The sequence below is a fragment of the Stegodyphus dumicola genome, chromosome 10 (genome assembly GCF_044657685.1).
Source record: "Stegodyphus dumicola isolate Sdum_Otavi_A_Nest chromosome 10, ASM4465768v1".
NCBI classification, from domain to species: Eukaryota; Metazoa; Arthropoda; class Arachnida; order Araneae; family Eresidae; genus Stegodyphus; species Stegodyphus dumicola.
This window is the reverse complement of record NC_140777.1, coordinates 119,907,986-119,930,144: the sequence shown is the minus strand read 5'-3', so window position 1 is coordinate 119,930,144 and position 22,159 is coordinate 119,907,986. Positions and strand designations below refer to the sequence as shown.

Below are 22,159 nucleotides of genomic sequence, written 5' to 3'. Positions count from 1 at the left end.
CACAAGCTAGCGGTTCGGTGGCCAGTAGTCCCGTGTTTCTTTCTTAGTAGTCATTTTGGCCTTTTTACATTATTTATTAACTTCTGGTAAGTAGTTTCGGTTCTTCGAAACGAATAGGAAATGTATTTTATACTTTGCCGGTTTGTCATTTGGAATTCTATAGAATGCCTAGGAACCGTTCCGTTCGTGTGTGAAATACATAATCGTTTCATACATTGTTTTAGGCATTTTATACAATGCCTAGGCATTGTATAGAATGCCGGATTTCACACTTTGCCGATAACACATGTTATAACGTTCCAATGTTAGCCTAAATGTATAGTCTTCTAGCATGTTCTAAAATATCACCGTATTCCACCTGGGACATCACTATTGGCCAAGGTGAAGGACATCTTTCCGTCTGGGCCATCTCCGTTCACAAATCCTATTAAACATTTTAAGCAACCGTTAAAATCTGAACCCCCTTTTTTTACTTCCTTGTACAAAGTAAAGGAAATTGCGAAAAATTTCGAGTATCATATAATGCATAGGATATATCCATTCCGGTTGTTGTGCATGACGTCTGTAACCCCCTCCCCCATACGGACAGAATACATGACTCTTTTTTTTTTTCCCTGACGTCAGTCCATACGTATGTATTTATATCGCATAACTCAAAAACGATTAAAAGCGATTGGCCGTAGAATGTTGAAATCGTGTATATGGGATTGATATAACATCATGTGCACCTAATTTTTTTTACTGCAAAAAACAGTACCAAACACACACACAAATGATTAAAAAAAAAAAAAAAAGAAAAGAAAAGAAAAGAAAAAAAGAAAAAGACGGAGTAAATGTTGATGCCGTAGAATGTAGATCCATATTGAAAAGTGAGCTTGGTAATCGAGGAGGTTTAAATTCCATTTTTATTTAAATTGACATTGGTGGCCACAGTTCACTTGACGTTCTAATCGTACATATTTCCAGAACATTTACATTTTTGATACTATTGCGATAGGAAGAAAGGCTTTCTTCTCGACAAGCCTTTTTCTCTTTGAAGAGGAGAATATGAAAAATAAAAAAATATGTAAATCAAAATTATAATTTAAAAAGCCTCTTAATTGCTCATTTTTAATTTGGGTATTTCCTTTCTAATAATAACTTTCTCGAAACTGCGTCATAGCCGAAAACTAATTCAGCATTATGTCATCTTAAACTTCTGCATTGCCTTATAAGTTTTGCCAATCAGATTAACGTAAAATTTTACTATAAATACCGTTGCAATCCTCTGCTAGCTAAAGGACGTCTCTTACTGGGCTGCTTCTGTTAAAAATGTAATGAATGCGTCATAATCAAAATTGCAGGGTGCAGACTGGCTCCACTTGTGATGTGCTATGCCATAGGGAAAATTGGCAAGCAATAAACATATATTTGGATTATTAAGTGATTCTGTGATTTTCTAAAAGTTCTCCGCATCTTCTGCTACGTAATTGATATTTTCAGTGATCTTCTAACCTCAATCCTCTCGCGACTGCAAAGTAATGTCTTCCTTACTCTAGTACTCATCTCATATCAAATTACTGCAATGAACTAAATTATATCATCATATATATAAATATATACTCACACCCTTACCCGGACTTCATTTTCGCAATCATAAATTTCTATTACAAAAGTGTTTCAGATGGCGAAAATATTCATGTTTTTGCAATATCAAATTTAAAAAAAATTAATTTTCGACAAATAACGAAATTTAACTCTTAACGCGGTCTCCCAATTCTTATATTTATATTTGGAAAAGTTTTGGACTCGTTAAGAAAAACACAAGTTCAACTCCCGTACGAAGAAAATTGAGTGGGATTTTAAAAATCTGCAATATTTTATGTCATTTTCAACCTGCCTCGAGGTATCGGTTAAATAAATTAGAATAATTCGAGGTTAAATAAATAGAATAATTCATCTATAACTATTAATAATAATAACAATTAATAATAAGTTAAATGAAGTGCAACAAAAATGTGTATAATGTGATAAAAATGTGTATAGGCTGTACAAGGAAGTTATGTGGTGTCCACATCAGATTTTTAAAAAATAACTTTGCTTTTTGATTGATCTATAATTTAGACTAATTCGTCTATTAGTCACCAAAATAGTTTTATCATGAGATTTGTTATGAAACTGTTTTACAATTTCAGCTAGATTTTTTTGACATGTTAGGAAAAGTGTCGAAAGACTATTTCATCATCAAGTATCTTTTTGAGATCTTAGGTAAAACAGTGGTCTCAAACACAAATAGCATGTGGGACGACAATTTTCTTTTCCTTTTCTTTAATGAGAACTTAAGGAATTTTTTTGTTCATCACACTTTGTAATTCAAACACACTGACAACTAAATATTCCCTTTCCAGACTGATATTTATTAAAAAAAAATTCCCCCTCGTTTAATGAATCATTAAATAATTTACTTAAATTTAAAGTAAAAATAAACAAATTACGAAAACTTTCTAAATTTTCATAGAAAATTTCGCGAGAGGGTCAAAACTTACGAATAAATAATGACAACTAATTCTCTGTCGATTAATTATAATTTTTTTTTCGATGCATAAAATAGAAGTTTGTATGTAAATAATTATAAACTTCTTTATTTCTAACGGGTTTAAAATTTGTAACCTTGGAAAAAGATTACTAGAAGTTACATTCATCGCGGACTGCAGACGTTCATCGGTTAAACGCGTCTTATTAATTTTTGACTGTGAAAAGAGCTGCTCGCATATAAACGCATTCGCAAACAAAGCGATTATTCTTGGTGAAAAAAATCGTAACTTAGTATGCTTATGTTTTGACAACGAATAAAAGTTAATCAAATCTGTGCCCTCAAATCTTTGAAAAAGATTTATTTCACAGTGTTAATTAATTAACTCAGTTTTTAGATTTTCCGGTGCATTATTATTCATGCTCCTTTTTAATGGTTTCAAATAAGCAAAATCTTGAAATCTTCAGAAGTTCGTATTCGCAACAAATATATAATTGCAATAAAATTGTTTGGAGGGCCGCTAGTTTGAACACCGAGAAAAAAATAACTGAGACCAAATATATAAATAAAGCGTAATATAAATAAAGCACTGAGATAAAATATAAAAAAATGATTGAAAAACAGGCGGGAAAAAATTCTTACCTTGAGCATCATGTCGACTGCTACTGCAAAGAATCTTTGTAAAAGAACGCGGCAAAGACATTTCTTTCGACAAGGGAGAATGCTCCACTTCCTTATTAGTTGCCGCACTTGGTATATATTTAATATCCAACAGCTTGATATCTGACACTCTACAATCACGATAAACACAACGCAGCAAGCAAATTACTATAGTCTTTCACTTGAAACTATGTCTTTTCGATGTATATTGATAATAAAAAAAAACTAGGCAGTCATTTATTTCAATGTCACAGGTCTTTTTACTTCCGAATGTTTGTTCCAAAAGCTATTTTCTTGAAAATTTTGGTTTCTTCAAAAATCTCTGTCAGAAACGAATTTTCTCCTTTTTTTTTTTTTTTTTTTTTTTTTTTTTTCCCCTTTACAAGCTTAAAGAAATGTCACTTTTTATAAATAGGATTTATAAAAAGGACAATTGTAAACTAGGCCTAAGACGGCTTTCTTGAAGTAATCCAAGTGTAATCTAAATTCTTTGACTGAAATCAAAGGAATTAGAACAGAATACCCAGAACAAAACCGCTAGACCTTATAGCAATGCAGGAGTTACAGACTGCCTACACAAAGCCACTTTATACAGAAACAAAATAATTGCCGAAAATTCACTTTGTTTTCGTTAATTTTTACAGCTTTTGGGAATGGTCGTAAAAATTTCCACCAGAAATAGAAATAGAGTTTAAAAGCAGAAACTTTTTTCTTTTTCTTTTTTATTTCTTTTTTTTTTTTTTTTTTTAAATGTAAGATAAGAGTTTTAAATCCTAAACGAAAGTTCCAGACGTCTTCAATTTTAACGATAACTGTTCTAATAAAAATTGTTTCATAACATCGAAGCAATCATAACTTTGGAAGGGCTTCTAACCTTTTTTCATAAAAATTTCCATTTCTCAAGACATCAGATCTGCCAATACAATTCCATTACCGTGCTTCAAAATCTAAAATAATTCAAATTCAAATGACACACAAGAATTTTCAAGTTGACGATTTATCTATTAGGAGACAGTCCAGCACTGCAACAAGCCGTTACTTAGCTGAATACATGTAGACGCATCGTTCTAAGTTAATTCCTTCATTTTTTGGCACTTGTACAAAAACATACGGTCGAAAGAAAAAAAAATAGTCAGAGGTATCCAAAAGTCAAAGATCACACAAAATCCACAGTACAGTTTCTAACCCTAAAACGTGATGAAGTACTAAAAATCGACGAGCTGCTGCCCATGTTGATATTGAATTCTTCGAACTTCAAAATTAAGCGGCAATCCTCCTGGAACTAAAACTCGAGTTGAATGAATAAACACAGCGCGAGTTGCCAAGCTGCAGCATAACGGAAGACGGGGTTGCCACATTTCGTACTCAGGCTGCAATGAAGATGCACTTCTCGCCAAATCTTCTGTGTTTGGTTGCTGTGCCTACGTCATTCATTCATAGAGCCGCACGAAAACCCGGAAACAAAGTTCACTAATCGATGCATCAATTTAGGAAGGATTAACCATCATTATCAGTTTAGATACGTATTCGCACTGTTTTTCAAGAGCACTCTTTTGGTCAAATAACACTGCATGTTATAGATGTTATAAATGTAGAAATTAAAATAATTCGAAGTATAGCCATTTTAAGGGGACATTACTAGGGAATTTTCTACAGGTAATTCCGCAATACGTTCTTAAAAGATACTTACGCAGCCTTCTTATACCTACGTACATACGATATTTTATATTCCCTCTGCTTAATTTCATTTACCTCTGCTTGGTAATATAAACAACAAATGTTATGTATCAGATATTCCAAAGTGGAAGTTTAAATAGAAAAACACGTTTTATTCAGCTTCTTATTTCAATCGAATCATTTACAAAATGAATATTACTTTGTCTATTTTTTTTATAAATTGCGTAAGGAAGCTATAAAATTTAGTAACTAATTTTTTTATATAATAACGCAAATAAATTAGAATATATTAATAAAAGGATTTAGTGAAGTTTCTTATGGCCAACAACCTTCCTAAGAAGGTCACCTCTAAAAGTGGCCAGTATCTCTTAGAGTATAAATAAACAATGATATTACGTATCATTTCACATAGATACCAAAGACTACAAAAGACCATAAACACCTGAAACCGTATGTAGTCGTCTTAGAAAAGTTTCACTGCGTTCGATTACTTTAAAATAAAAGGTCTAATTTAATTAGTGAATGCGCATTAAATACCGTATTTCCTTGCGTATGTTTCGCCTTAATGTAACTTTTCCCCTAGAGGTTTAGCGCAAGATTCTGAACATTAAAAAAAAAAAAAAAAAAAAAGAGCGTTATTTTTCCCTTTCTGAATGCGCTCAGAGGACGCGAGCTTCACTAAATTTTAAAATGGATCTGTCCACGTAGTAATTGTTTTCATCTTAACAACAAAGATAAACCCTCTCAAATTACCTGCGGAGGTCTCGCCGAAACTTTCCCTTTCAATTTTTGAAATATATACCAGCCTAACACAAGAACCGACCCATCATAGCGAAGCAAACATGAACTGACATTCCGTCTACAATTTCGCCAAGTCAGCTGCACATTCATCTTCTTTCATTATTTATGGATGATTTGAGGTCTAAAGCTTAGCAGAAACAACAGTAAGAACTGGCGAGATTCAAGGTACAGGAAACTAGAAATGATGATAAGTTATTAGATATTGTAATATTATTATTTCTTTGTGTTCTTATTGGAATGTGCGCTTTTTTAAAGAAAAAAATATTGTTACCTGTAGTTTATACATGAAAAACTTTTCATGCGTTATGCTCTAACTATAACCGTGTCCTTCAGAAATTAAATTACTCGCATAATTTTCTCGAATTTCGGGCGATAAAAATAGTAAAAAAAAGGGAGGGAATGCGGTTGAAGGGAGGAATTTTAAGATAAATGATATTATAACTGGATTTCTACTTTAAAATACAAACATACGTATCTTCTGACACCAACGCGTCTTCAAGTTATAGGACTGAATTTTTTCAGCTAGTACCAATGAAACTGCCAAACGATCATAATGTTTCTTACCGTGTCTTAAAACTGCTTTTAATACTGTATATGCATATAAAAATAATTGGTTAGATTAGGTTGTTTGAACATGCCATAGCAAAGAGGGCTATTGGCTTAAGGGAAAAGATGCCTTTCTGAGAAAACTGACCTGGGGAGCATTTTCTAAAGAAAACTGACTTGTAGCATGCTACACAAGGAGAAAACCAAACATGCAGCCAGGCCGTTCGTCTGGGTTGTTCAAACCGAGGTCAAATTCAGTGATATTCAGTGATCTTTTAACCCCTCGGCCACTGGTGGGGCCATAAAAACATTTGAATGAAAAACTATGTTTCATTTTATGCACCCAATACTTGTCATTATGGATTTAATGATTGAACAACTATAAGAATTACAGATTTCTTCGCACAATTTGAAGATTCATCAGTCAGCTATTATTGCAAACAAACATGTAGATGGTTATAAATACCTAACTTATTCACCAGATCTGCAACCTGCGCATTAGTTTAGGTTTCCTAAGGTGAAATCGCACAACATAGGACATCATTTTAGCATCATTCCAGAAGTACAGAAACGAAGGAATATAGTATTGACATCTGAGAATCAGCCTAGAAACTCTATGAACGTGGAAAGGAAAACGAATTACGTGTAAGACTAAACAATGATCAAGTTGTTTTCTCCAAATCTCAATTTCTTATGTATTCAGTCTTAAAACTTGTAGACCCATTTTAAGCCTCCTATTTAAATTTTTTTTTTTTTTTTTTTTTTTTTTGTTTAAAAATTAGAGCTAAGCTTATAACTAGCTTTTTTAAATGTGTCATTTCAAAATTAATCCGCGTCATACGATCCTTATATAATGCTCAAGATGCATATACTTACTTAACGGAAAAAGTGAAACTGAAGTCTTTTACCCACATAATAACGATAATTTGCAAACAAAAACTTAATTAACTAATAGACATAAAGTAGATCCAGAACCTTAATATTCTCAAAATAACATCCATATGGTAATTGCTGTATTCTTCCCACACTTCTGTGTCGTAGTCAGCCTTTTTTTTTTTTTTTTTTTTCTCAAAACCTTACTCTAATTATACTGCGGTAAACATCTGAAATATAACACATATTAGACTAATTTTGCGGTGTATGTTTACTTCAAGAATGTTTTACCAAGAATAAAAAGTTTAATGGGGAATTAAGAAATTCGGAAAGGAAAGAGTTTAAAAATTCCATTATATATATAATTTTTTTATTTTATGTTTATTGCTTCTCTCTCTTTCCCTGCCTATATATTTTCCATATATATATATATATATATATATATGATAAAATCATACTCAGAAATAAAGACCAGCAGAAATTTTGATGGGATAAAAGTTTTGATCTATAATGAATAGGATATTGGAGGCGAAGGCAGATTAAATCTTCATTTTTTATTTCAGCATACATGTTGCGGCCACAATCAAGTTGGCGCATTAATTGTGCCTATTCCAAAAAGTTTCCATTTCAGATAAATCTGCAGTAAGGAAGAAGGAGCAGACTGACTGCAGTCAAGTTAGGCAAAGCGTAGCAAGTGCGTAATTTTCAGGGTGAAATCTTATTTCGGACTGAGTTAGTTTCGGTTCTCAATGCATTTTTGATTGGATAGTTAATAGTGCTATAAAATTACTATTGGCTGTTTGAGTTTTTAGTTCCATTTACATCATCAAAATTACTTAAGAATCATATGACACGGATTAGTCTCGAAATGACGCAGTGCAGATAGAAGTTACTATTTTTAGACTACAGAAATGGGGTACAAACGGAGAGTACAACACAAATTTTAAACTATACTACATTACTAAATACTTATTAACTATTGTGATTAAATACGAAAACTGACTAGCTAGGATTTAATGAACAGTTGCTAAGCAACCCCACAAGAATATGAGAGTCCATACACAATTTCATTTCGCTGGATGTAATCCATCATCTTTGGCAGAACGTTCAAATATTCAAAAATGATGGCTGAACACTATTAAACATCTAGAAGCCTCGTCTGCCTTCATCCAGTGGAACAATCTGTCTAACGCTTCCAGAGCAGATCTGTTTTCGTCCACTGCTCATCTGATACTCTGCTGGCAGCAACCTAGAGTGACGTGAGTTCCACATCTTCTGGCTGGGAGTAACTTCTTAAACACAAAGTCCCTGAATGCTGGTAACTAAACTCAAGTTCGAAACTCGATGAATGAGGTGGCTGGAAGAGCAGTGTTTGTGGTTTTCCCCGTATGAAACAGGGATATGATCCAATTTTTTTAGAAAATTTTCTGATCGTTTTCAACATAATTAATGTATTTAAAAGAAATTATTATTAATTAATAGCCAAACCGTATATCGAAGTTAATAACGCACGATATTTCAAGCAACTGGTTAACTTTAACGAATTATTTGAAAATTTGATTCAGGGGGAACAAAATTACACTTCGTTATACTTTACTAATTAATTGCTATTAAAATATTGGGAGGGAGGAGTTAAATTTAGTAAAGATGAGATCAATAAAACTATTATTTTTACATAGAATGCCCCCTCTGGCCTCAGATACATTTCTTGCTCTACTGCAGAATGTAAATTCGACAAAATTTATTCAAAGTCTGATATATTTTGCTAGGCGAATCTATCAAAATAAGCCCCATGAAAGGGATAATATGAACGTTAAACATCGAATTACGGAGCAAAAATTCAAATTCAAATTTTCCAGTGATCTGCACTTCGCGCAAAACAGATACAGTAAATATAGGCAAAAATATATTAATATCGGCAAATAATTCCCCGAGGAAGACAACTTTCTTTGTCAGAATTTTAAAGCAGTATCCTGGGGGGATGTAGAAAGGGATTCCATTCCAGCTAATGGACCCTACTTGATGGGTAATTCCATCACCCTGTCAGACGGAAAGAAGAGGATGTTCGCTACCTAATTCTATCTAATTCTTTCAAATTTTGAAACATTCCAAAATATGCTGGCAAATTTTGAAACATTCCAAAATATGCAACCCCACTTAACGCAGTAATCATTATCGTTAGTAGCAAAACTATAAGAGAAAATAAGGCTTAAAGAAAGAGAAAGCCAAAAAGATTAATGCCTTGAGTTTCCGTCTGCCGTTTGAAACTATTTCCGCTCGTTTTTTCCGAATTATTAGAACATTAGAGAATAATCCACTGCCTAAATGCTGTATACGTTTGTCATCTTAAGCGCAAATGTTGTTTTATAACTGCCCTAAAATTAATGAAAAATATTCGAATGCACTACCTGAATTGCGGACTGCGAACTGTCACGAAGGGAAGCAGGATGAAATTGCATTTGAAAACTCTTTAGTTTTATTATAAACATCCGTTAGGGAATTTCAGCCTGTAGTAAATCAACATAAAAAATGTGGAATATGATCCTTATATACTCTGCGGATAACTTCGATTCGGAATGTTCAGCAATACATTAGTCATGTCTTTTAAATATTCGCATTGTGACTAACATAGTTTAACTACGACAGCCGCGATCATAAACACAAACACACATGCGCCAGTCGAACCAATATTTTCACGAAATAGGGTGGATGGACATGACTCATGTAGCAGGGATTTTTCCGTTAATTTTTCTCTATGTACTGCGTTTCTGTAATTCTACACTAAATGAGAGAACTGCATCATAAAAGAACAATAACAACTTTATTAACAGTAATTACTAATTAAGTACTGGTACATGCTCTGTATGTTACCTAAGTCGAAACCAATGGCCTAATGAGAGTGTCTTTTCTCTATGCAATAGGTGTCGCTATATTCTAAATGAACACCCCATTTACTTTCACTCGGTTCAAAGAGTAAGGAAGAAGATTACTTTTAAGTACTTATAAGATAATGTGCTGATCATCATTTCTAATTAACTGTTTGATTGCATTGTGCTTAATTTTGTGCATTTATTTTACGTACTTATATATATATATTGGGTTATTTATTTATGTAATTTATTTATGTACTTATATATATATTATTATATGAGTGTTTCCAAAACCTAATCTTGCTACACACATGTAACTTTATAATAAAGTGTAATAAATAACTACTATTGTATTGCTATTATAATTATCTAACTATTATATTTTATTTCATAATTTTCATTATATTATTATTACAATGAATTCTAACGGAGAGAGGGAAAACGAAACTTGTTAAAAAAAAACCGAAAAATTCTCGTATGGAACATTACTATATTGGCAAATGTCATGTTAAGTCAATTATGATCAGGAAAGATCCTGCTCAAATATGGTGGAAACCTATTGTTACGAATTTGGTATTTAAAAAGCTAATGTTAGTTTAATTATAAATTAAATGGTTTTATTTCTCGCGCAGTGCAGCGCGTGACGAATATTAAAAGAAAGCTAAGCCGGAAAATTGAAAATACAAGAGCGCGTGCATTAAATAAATAAATATCTCTTTTTGATTTCGAGAAAGTACTGGAAAATTCTAGCGCGTGATTTTAAAATCTTATAAAAGGAGGAAAACATCTCAGTTTGTAGTAGTTGCTTAGTTTGTTGTTGTTTAGAAAACTGCTGTTGTTGATTATAGCGAATTCGCGGATTAGCGTTCTTTAGCTGTTTTGAATTACGTTCTATTGTACATTTGAGTAGTTAAAAGATAACTACTGTGAGATATTGTAATACTGCATGATAATTTGAGAAAATTTAAGCATTTTTGTTGTGATAATAAAAAATTTTTGTTCATTTTTCATCGGACTTGTGCATTCACTTCATAACGAACCCGTACGCACGCAACAATTTTTGGTGTCAGAAGTGGGATTTGAATGCCAATAACAAGAGCGATGGAAGAGCAATTAAGGCAGTTAATATCAGCCTTTGCCTCATTTAAAGAAGAAATGAAATTGGGCCAGGAATCCGTTAAGGACGAAATGAAAGCCGTTCAAGCTGGTCAAGAAGAAATAAAAAGAGAAATTACCTGCATGATAGAAAATAAATTTGAAGCTATGGAAGGCAGAATTGACACAGTTGAAAATAAAGTTGGACAAATTGAAGAAAAAGTTTCTTCTGTAAAAGATGAAATTGAAGAAAGAGTTTCTTCGGTGAAAGAAGAAATAGAAGAAAGAGTTTCTTCTGTAAAAGAACATATAGAAGGAAGAGTTTGTGCCGTCCAACACCAAATCGAACAACAAATTGATGATAGGGTTTCTGCAGTAGCCATGCCCATGCCTGCTCGTCCCTCTCTGAAGTTATCCACTTATGATGGGAAGACCTCCTGGCAAGTGTATAAAACACAATTTTCTATAGTGGCGGATGCGAATGGATGGGATTCCCAAACTAAGGCCTGTCATCTCGCCGCTTCGCTGAGAGCAGACGCAGCGGATATCCTGCAGACGCTTCCTGAAAACCAAAGACTTGACTTCGAAGCTCTATCCGGCGCATTGGAGCTGCGCTTTGGCGAGAAATGTTTAAAAGACTACAGCAGGCTTCAATTAAAATCCCGTCAACAGAAGCCCACCAAATCACTCCAGGAACTCGCCACGGACGTTGAAAGGCTGTCCCACCTCGCCTTTACGGAGTGCCCGAGAGAAACGAGGGAAATCCTGTCGCTGCAATATTTCGTCGATGGCATCCGGGATCCCGAAATACAGAAGGCTCTACGAATGGCAGATGTAAAGGATGTAAAAAGCGCTCTGTTGTACGCCGTGAAATTGAAGGCAGCCCAGCAAGCAACTCTTAGAAATCGCTACCCAGTCAGAGCTGTGCGAGTCCACGACCCAGGGGACCAATTGATGGCTCGTTTAGATGATTTATCCAGACAAGTCGATGCTTTGATACGGAGTAGCAGTGAGAACAACGGCTGTAAGATGTTGGAGACGTGGTTCTGAAGGTCACCTACGACGGCATTGCAGAACACCCCAGGGCACGGATAATAAAACGGATGAGTTGACAAGACCAGTGAATGCTTTAAGACGGAATAGTGATGAAACAAAACCGACCCTAAAGTGCTGGAATTGCGGTGTTGAAGGCCACCTACGAAGGAACTGCAGAACTCCCCAGAGCACGGAAAATAAGGCATACGATTTAAACAGACAATTAAATGCCCCGGGAAGGAAAAGGACTGACAAGAAACCAAAGTGCTGGAACTGTGGAGCTGAAGACCACGTACGAAAGAATTGCAGAACACCCCAGGGTACGAAAATTGAGACAATTTCTGAGCAACGACGCAGGAAACAAATGAATGACCATATCAAGGAACGGAGGTTGCCAGATAATGAGAAACCCTGTTTTAAAGCGCTTAAGATCTCTATAGTGAGTGGCAACAATAACGGACTGTCCATCAATGGGAATATCGATGGAGTTCCTTGTAATATGATCATTGACACAGGAGCTAATGTTACCATCATTAGGAAAGATTTAGCTGACCAGTTTAAAGATAAACTTATTTGGACGCCATCCTGTGTTACCCTTCAGACTGCGTCTGGTGACAAGATCGACATAACTGGGAAGTTAAACGTAAACATCACGTTTGGAAGTGCCGCCTACCATCACACGGCATATGTGGCGGATATTACAGATCCATGCATACTCGGATTGGACTTTTTAAGGAAATACAATTTTTCCTTAGATTTCAAAAACAATAAGCTGCTTTCAGCATCTGATGGCATGACTATCCATCCTCAAAAGGGATCCTCGCCTGGAAATGTCGACGCCTTGTCCGAAAGATCCAGCTCGGGAAGCTGCCGAAATCATACCAGGGTCGAAAAGAAACGCAAGACTACCAGCTATTCTCCATCGCAGAAGCTCTTCGGTCGAGACCTTCGTCTGCCTTGTGACCGCTTGTTTAGTCGCCTGGATGCGCCTTCATCGCCTGAGGAACACATCCAAGACGCCCAGGCCCGGTTTGAGGGGATGCACCGTTCTGCACGAAAGCGAGTCAACTTGGCGACGGAGAAAACGAAGACCAGATGCGACACAAGAGCTACTAGACATAGATTCAACAAAGGAGACAAGGTGTGGTTGTGGAACCCGATTCAACGAAAAGGACTGAGTCCTAAATTGCAGTCACCTTCGGATGGTCCATATACAGTGCTGAACACGAATGACGTCGTGGTTCGGATCCGTGAGTCTTCGAACTCTTACGACAGGTTAGCTCATTACTATGGCCATAGTACGTAATGTAAATAATTGTAAATAGTATCAGACCATGGTCCTTTTTGTTTTTAAATGTATATTTGATTTGATTTGTATTTAGTATTTGATTTGCATTTAGTATTTGATTTGTATTTGATTTGTATTTGATAGCATTTGATTTGTTTTATTTATTGCATTTAGTGTTCATGTTGTTTATTATTGTAATGTAATGCTTATTATTGCATTTATGCCACAGTTGTAAGTTTAGCTTCCTGTCCAGGGATTGTACTGCCCGGGACGTGCAGTCCTTGGGAAGGGGGCAGTGTTACGAATTTGGTATTTAAAAAGCTAATGTTAGTTTAATTATAAATTAAATGGTTTTATTTCTCGCGCAGTGCAGCGCGTGACGAATATTAAAAGAAAGCTAAGCCGGAAAATTGAAAATACAAGAGCGCGTGCATTAAATAAATAAATATCTCTTTTTGATTTCGAGAAAGTACTGGAAAATTCTAGCGCGTGATTTTAAAATCTTATAAAAGGAGGAAAACATCTCAGTTTGTAGTAGTTGCTTAGTTTGTTGTTGTTTAGAAAACTGCTGTTGTTGATTATAGCGAATTCGCGGATTAGCGTTCTTTAGCTGTTTTGAATTACGTTCTATTGTACATTTGAGTAGTTAAAAGATAACTACTGTGAGATATTGTAATACTGCATGATAATTTGAGAAAATTTAAGCATTTTTGTTGTGATAATAAAAAATTTTTGTTCATTTTTCATCGGACTTGTGCATTCACTTCATAACGAACCCGTACGTACGCAACAATTTTTGGTGTCAGAAGTGGGATTTGAATGCCAATAACAAGAGCGATGGAAAAGCAATTAAGGCAGTTAATATCAGCCTTTGCCTCATTTAAAGAAGAAATGAAATTGGGCCAGGAATCCGTTAAGGACGAAATGAAAGCCGTTCAAGCTGGTCAAGAAGAAATAAAAAGAGAAATTACCTGCATGATAGAAAATAAATTTGAAGCTGTGGAAGGCAGAATTGACACAGTTGAAAATAAAGTTGGACAAATTGAAGAAAAAGTTTCTTCTGTAAAAGATGAAATTGAAGAAAGAGTTTCTTCGGTGAAAGAAGAAATAGAAGAAAGAGTTTCTTCTGTAAAAGAACATATAGAAGGAAGAGTTTGTGCCGTCCAACACCAAATCGAACAACAATTTGACTTTATAACGCAACACTATTAACCTTTTTTTTATTTATTGTTTTTTTTAAACTACAAAAAGAATATTTCTGCTAAAGAATATAGTTCCATTATTTTTAAAAGTAATAATGAAATATGCACTGTTCACGTAAAATTCCTATATTATATTATGAAAAAAATTTAATATTTTTGCTTTCCACGGGTGCAAATCAATGGGAATCTTCGCGTCTATTTCTACGAATATGAAACAAAGGCTTAAAGACAACTGATGATAAGAGTCACCGAAGACTGTCACCTCTTATTCAATTCCTTTTTTAACGGTTGTTCTTTCTCCCCCTAACGGTTTTAGCTAATGCTTGTCTCTTACTTATTTCAATTTTATTTCGATGATGTAGAGGTTATTATAATTTTTTACAAAGGTACTCCATAACCAGTACGCCTTGGTCCTTGTTCCGAAGACTTTCCCCCCTTCGGTAGTTAAATTCCCTTTTCCGGAGAAGAGCGAACTCTCATGTGACTCCCTCATCTTGCGGCCACGTAATTAACAACGCTTCTAGAAGATTCTAAATCTTTTGGCAGAATGCCAGCGAAGGCTGTATTAGTCATGGTCCAACTGTACTTCATTATGGAAAACTTTAAATGGAATAAAAGGTCCTCATTATGAATTAATACTGTTGCATGCATATGGGTTTTTAATAAATTGAATACATACATAATTGTTTATAGCTTGCTAAAATTTATTTTACCAAAAGGAATACTTCACAGTTCTGGAAATTTTCTACAGAAATATTCCTACATCTCTTCACAGTATCACGCAGCATAATCAGCAATTGTGCTTCGAACTACTAAGACCGTTACACAAAACGCAATGCAAAGCGCATTTAAAAAGGCAAAGCTCTCTCGGATGCTTCAATATTCCGAATGTAGCTCTGAACAAATAACTACTAATAAACTGATGCTCTCTCCGGTCTTACATACTTTTCCCCGGCCGCCGAGAAATCTCTAGTACTTCTCGAAATTAATGGAAGACATGTGAGGACTGGATACGGTTACAGTTGCATATATAGATTTATTACAGTTATTCAATTAACAATGCCCATTACAGTTATACAGGGGCCAAACCAAAATATCGCCAAACGGTAGCCAATTCTGACGACTTTTGGCGATTATCACCAAATTTGGCGACAAAAATTAGTCTTCAAAATTCTCTTGCTAATTTAGCGAGAAAGCCTTTCACTCATTGTTAAACTTGAGTTAACTTAAACTCAATGACTTGCCCCTGTATTCATATTTTTCCGGCAAAGCATCGCCTCTTTAGGTTTTTGTGTTATTTTATATATATATATCGTAACAATTTTGATTCGCATTATTTTTAATTTTACATATAACTATTCAAAATTTGTTGACTTGCCATCAATAACTGAAATAAAAATTTAAAAACCTGAAACTGTCACATTCGTTTTACAATATTTGCAGGTTACAAATTCAAAATTACATTTCCTGTCACACCTGGCCTTGGGAAAAATGGGGGGGGGGGGAGTTATATTCATTAGCCGTTAAAATAAAGTACTCGCAAATATTTTTGCAAATTTATTTTATTTCAGCCTAATTTCACATTTTTTGTGGAAACAGGGCAAATTAATAGTTAATCCGGATCATGAATCTAAAAATTGGTTGTCCGGATGAAAACCGCACTGGTGGCAACAACGGGCAAAAACCTCCTATGTGCCTAAGTAGGAGCATGCATTCGTGAAGGACTTGCTATGGGAGATCGGTTCAAATGCATGTTACTCATAATAATAGACAGCGAAAGACAATAAACTGGCTTAAACGTAGAGTTGAATCATGACTCTTTTGCAGAACCCCATATCAGAGGCATCTCCACGAGAAGACAAGCTAAAAAAGAACTTGCAAATTAAAATGCTAAACCTCGCGTCTTAAAGCAAAGGCGGACATTCGCCAAGTTGGCGAACTTCATTCCAAGTGGAAGACAAGATACAAGTGGTCACGTGGTTTAATTCCTTTTCCCAAGCAACACGGAAACGCGAGTGGCGCAACGTCCTCTCGTTCCCATGCTCTTCCAACTAACAAAATTCTCAAAGCAACAGTGAATTCGGCGTCGATCACGTAACGTTCTCCGTCTGCAGCAGACGATATTAAACTTAATTTACAGCGGTGGAACACTTTTATCCTCGATTTGGAACATGCCACACTGCTTCCTTTTCCCAATAAAATAAACGATGCCTATTATGGGTGATGGCGCAGCATTTTCCCAGAGCAAGAATTGACATATCCGACAGTATCATGATAGACAACGAACAAATTTTGAGTACTTAGTTCGAAATGACGGGATAGAAAAGATTACATATTCGTAACCATCACTGAAAGAGAGAAAGTTCTGAAGCTAAGCACGAATTGCTTGAGGGAACTGATATATATTTCCTCGAATAACTAACCGAATTTGATAAGCGAAAACACAAAATTTGGTTTGTGCGAAACTCTGAAATGCTTTCAGCAGGCAATTTTTCTTATCGGGTATTATACCAATTATTTAAATGTTCAGAAACACACTTGAAGGCGGAAAAAAGAAGGGGAAAACTGAAAGAAGTTATTTTAATTTCCTGTAGTTTTAAATCGTGTTAGATACACTACATTTAACGCAGTTTTTCATCCTATATCAACCAAAAAAAAAAAAAAGTAAAGCATAGAATTAAAGACCATTGTAATAAGTAAATTGAAACGCAGCTGCAAAATATAATTTAGTGTTAAAAATCATTTAAGTCAATAGTTTAAACATTATTATTAAGAAACACGTTTAGTGGAACCTGTCATGACAACCGTTTCTCGTAGACAACTACCTCTGAAAGTGTCAAGTTTTACCGAGAACATAAATAAATATGAATACAGAATATCATCGACAGGTACAGGCAGAAGCTAGCATTTCTGTAGTACCATAGGTGATCGAGGTATTGCTCTACCTAGTTAACTATTAATTAACTACCTAGTTTAATACCTAGTTAACTGCCCCAAATTATGAGGAAGAATACCCCAGGGAAGGGTGGTCCGAGAATCTTCCATCCTCTTTCACCTACCACCAATCCCTCGAAAACTCGCTCCGCTCGCCGTGTATTTTGAGTGCCTCCTTACCGCACAGACACTATATGCTTACAGAATTCATGCCTTCTCCAGGATTCGAACTTGAGCCCATCGGTACGACAGTCAGCGTCAGTAACCTGTATACCGGCAATATCACCGACAGGTGTCCATCAGTGGCTGAACGTATGAACCTGGTAAACAGTCTATTGGAAATTCGAAAATTTCCTTCAGAAAAGTCCAGTCAGCGATAGAGTGGCAAAGCAGCTGAACACTGGTGTTCGACGCAATTCGAATCCCGACAAATGGGCTGCATACATGGGCTTTTCCGTGGTTTTTCTCATGTACATAGGGTTCGCACACATTTTCGAATTTTTTTTTTTTTTTTCTAGGCACTGAAATTAAGTACTTTAAGGACGTTTTTAAGAACCATTGATGGAAAACAATTAAGGACTTATCAGAAAAGGAAATTGAATAAATTAAAGCAATTATTAATATCCGAACTTCAGTTTTATAATACCATTCTAAAGATAAAATAAACGTGTAAGTAGGATATATTATTATTAAACTAATATAATATTTAACATAACTATAAAGCAAATTCGAGAGTAACATCAACTTTGTAAAATTTATCAGGTAATTGACATTAAATTGCAATAATTCCCCCAAAACGTACACTATATTATTTGTAATAGCACAACATATTCGAAATATTTGTATAATAGTACCACATATTCGGAAGAAGATAGTGACATTTAAATTTTACTAACAATCAGTTTTTATTTGATTCTTTCTTTTATGCGCCATTTTATTCATATTTTTCATTCACGTACACGCTCAGTCCAGAAGTTTATTCAAATTTTATGCCAAGCAGCATAGGTTAAAATGAGAAATAAGATCTTAATCAGCATAATTCGTAATAGAAGCTTGGCTGTTGCCACCGTTGCTTCTTGCTAAGAGAGAAAGAGACAAAGAGGCTGATGAGAATAGACATGAAGGCTTGCTCTCGGCAAGATTGGTTACGTGCAGAAAGTTACTTGCATTTTGTCTGTCTGACTCAATTAGCGTCGTAGCTTCGCGCAGAGTTGCTGGAGTTATACAATCCAGTTAATATGCAGCATTTAATATAAAGTTCCAAGAAGTCGCTGAAGCATCAGAGGTGGTAAGTTGTTTTATATTATTTTAAGTATCATTAACTGTAAGGCATAAAGGATTACTTTAATTTTTACATTACATAATAATTACGTCCGCAGTAAGGATTAAGGAACGACATTAAATCTCCTTAATACCTAAAGATAACTTCTAAATATTACTTAAATACTTATATACTTCTTCATCTGCGAAAACATGCTGTGCGCATATTCCCAAACAAAGCTATTCTTAATGCAAAAATTCGTAACTGAACTTATTTATATTCTGACAAGTACGAATAAAAGTTAATCAAATATCGATCTTCAAATTTTAGAATCAAATTTATATCTCAGTGTAAGTTAATTTATGGATTTTCTGATGCGTTATTCACGTTAGTTTGTAATAGGAATGAAACTAATATAAACTCGTACTTCAAATAATCAGAATCTTGTAATCTTTGTAACACTTGCAACAAATTTATTACTGAAATGTCTTTGCAGGCCGCATAAAACTGCTTCGGGCACCGCATGCGGCCCGCCAGTTTGAGACCATTGACCTAGGCTTCATAATTCAGTTCTATATTTTTCGCAATATCGCCATGAAATTAGAATTCAAAAGAAATGTATGAAGTTACATATATACCTAATAAATATATACCTAATATATAAAATTCACCTAATATATACCTAATATAAAAATTCACCTTTTATCTAATAACTAATAAATTATGCGCGTTACCAGAAATTACAAAACACAGCGGCAAAATAAGTATAATAAAAGAGTTCCAGAGAAACAGGCTCGGCTCTTTCCGCGTCTTAGGCAGCCAATATTATTTACTTTGAATTATTAATATATTTAATTTATACAATCAGAGTCCCTATAAATTATACGTATATAGTAGACGCCGCTTAATGTGACCACAGTTAATGTTATCCATCGAATACTGTTATCGAACTGCCAAAGACCCACCCGTTTGTATACGGGAAACAAGGAAAATATATCACTTATTATTGTTATTAATAATTTCATTAATACGATCAAAATACTGCACAACATGTATTTTAGATTTAAGTAGTGGGAAAAAAAAAAAAAAAAAAAAAAAAAAGATAAATTTGCTAATAAAGTCGAAATGGATTATAAAAATTGTCAAGTGACAGAGAAATGTCGCCAAGTGGAGGGGGGGGGGGGCTGAATCACCGAACAACTTAGCTTCGATTTTAATCAACCATTTAAAATTAAGGGGGAAAAACCCTTAGTCTGATATAAATATTCACCGGTTTTAACTATCATCAGGCACAGCTCCTTCTTCTTCAGGATTGAAAAAAAATTCCGCAGAATTGTTTTTCCCTAAAAATATTCCTTTCAAACTAAGGTTTCTTTTTTTCCTAATTTTAAATTTTAATTCGTATGTTCTTTACCAATGCTGTAAATCCTCCGAGTATTAAGATTAGGGCTACATCATCGGTCTAATAATTTCCAGAAGCGTTATGAAGAGTTCATAAAAATGAACTTTGGCGTAAAAGACATTAAGAACAGTTCATAAAAAAAGCTTTCGCATTTTCCTATTTAAAACGCTGTGAAAGAACCTATTCATATGCTTTTAGTTATATTTATATTAATTTAGTAAAATTCGATAGCTAATTTAAAAGATATTTCTTCTCATCGTTTAATGTTATCACTAGGTTAACATTATAGAAATAGCCGTGGACAAACGTGATCACATTTCGCGTCTCTTACTGTCTATTAACAATTCACAATGAAAAGTACTTTTATTCGATAACGCGAAGACTTGCGAGAACTTTCGCATTTCGGCACTCTAGGCACCTTGTATATATGCCTATGCTTGGAGTCGGCCGCCCAGAGAAACGTTTAAAGTGAATACAGAATATTATTGCTCGAAATGTTAAGAACCAAAATAACATTTCACAGATAATTGAGAATATGCTCTGAAAGTAATCGAACTCCTGAGTGAAGTTTAAAATGGCGTTGTACAGGGATGTACTGCACTTCGTAAGCTTGACTTTAATTATACAGTACCTGCGAAAATCCTGTGCCTGGGGTTATTCAAAGAGGATTTCCTGCGTTTGCCAAAGAACGGCCGGTTCACCTTTTCGTATGTGCAACGACAACAGGAAGAGAAGAAAGTACAAACGACTGTTAAAATGCCGGATTTTGCATTTTAGACTACTTCTTACCTGGGTGCCAGCTCATGTTGGCATACTGAGCAACGAAGAAGCAGATACTTTAGCTAAATGGGCTGCTAATGATATCAACAGAATTGAAAATCCAACGAAATTGCCTTTTTCACACTTGAAGAGCAAGCCTTTAAATGCACTGCTTGTGAAATGGCAGGAAAGATGGACTAATGACTCCGCAGGAAGAAGAGTCTTCTCTTTCTTTCCAAAAGTTTCACTCAGTCAAAGAAGCACATCGAATTTTTATACTCAATTTTTCACTGGTCATGGACCTTTTAATACATATCTCTTTCGATTTGGACTACGTACGACTGAGCTTTGTTCTTGCGGGGAGTTGGGAGACCCTGAACACTTTATCTTTCACTGTTCATTTACTAAAAAACTTCACTTGAATAAACCTTTAGGTCAACACAGGCCAAAATGGGCTGAATTGATATTAAAAAACTCTAGTGAGAGTAAGAAATTTAAGGAAATTATGCTTTTCTGTCAGGAATTAAATTTTTCTGTAAATAATTCTCTCAGATCATCTCTATTGGGAGTGAGTAATTGACTTTCAGCGACTGTTAGATTTTTACTGCATAATGGTAATTGTTTAACTTATTGTGTTTGATGCTTATTATTGTTCAGTTTTGTTATTTCCACTACTTATGTTACTTATTTAAAATTAGAAATGGTTTTACGTAGAACAGACGCATCTGACATTGAATGCATCTATGCTCTTATAAATTGTAACGGTTACTTGTAGCCTATTACTTTCTTATATTGTACAAATAGTCGGTTTTATTTGTGATGCACATAGTATTTGTTGTATGGTACTGAAATCGTTCTTAATCATATATATATCATGATTATTTTGTTCAGTTATGCAATTGTTAATTAAATTTAACAGCAAATTTTTGTGACAATTTTAATTACTTTGCATATTTTAATGCATTCTTTTTTTAATTGAATTGATTTGCTTTGGTGAATTTGATAGGCATTAATTGAGCATTCTATTATAAAAATTTGCATTAATGATAGTTATTTTATATTAATTCTCTTTGTTTTAATCTTGAATGCATTTTGTATTTGATTTTGAAATTCTGTAAAATTTTATGTCGGCATTTTTCTAGTATTGCATTTGTCTTAGCGATGCCAGCAAACCTAATCTAGAATAATTATTTTGTATACCTTTTTGCACTTTTCCGAATTGAATAGTTGACCTGTTATTGTGA

General features: G+C 34.5%; 1 protein-coding gene across 5 annotated transcripts in view; it reads right to left on the bottom strand.

Moving 5' to 3' along the window:
* Nucleotides 1-22,159, bottom strand: part of raskol (Ras GTPase-activating protein raskol) — a 730,597-nt gene that overhangs the window by 325,390 nt on the left and 383,048 nt on the right. Inside the window, exon 1 of one of the 5 annotated variants that reach the window (XM_085825457.1) lies at nt 3,155-4,484. The exons of the other annotated variants lie outside the window; for them this stretch is intronic. Coding sequence (XP_085681583.1) covers nt 3,155-3,215 — 61 coding nt within the window. The 5' untranslated portion in view covers nt 3,216-4,484. Of the gene's footprint in view, nt 1-3,154; nt 4,485-22,159 lie in introns of those variants that run through there. 5 annotated transcript variants of the gene reach the window in all.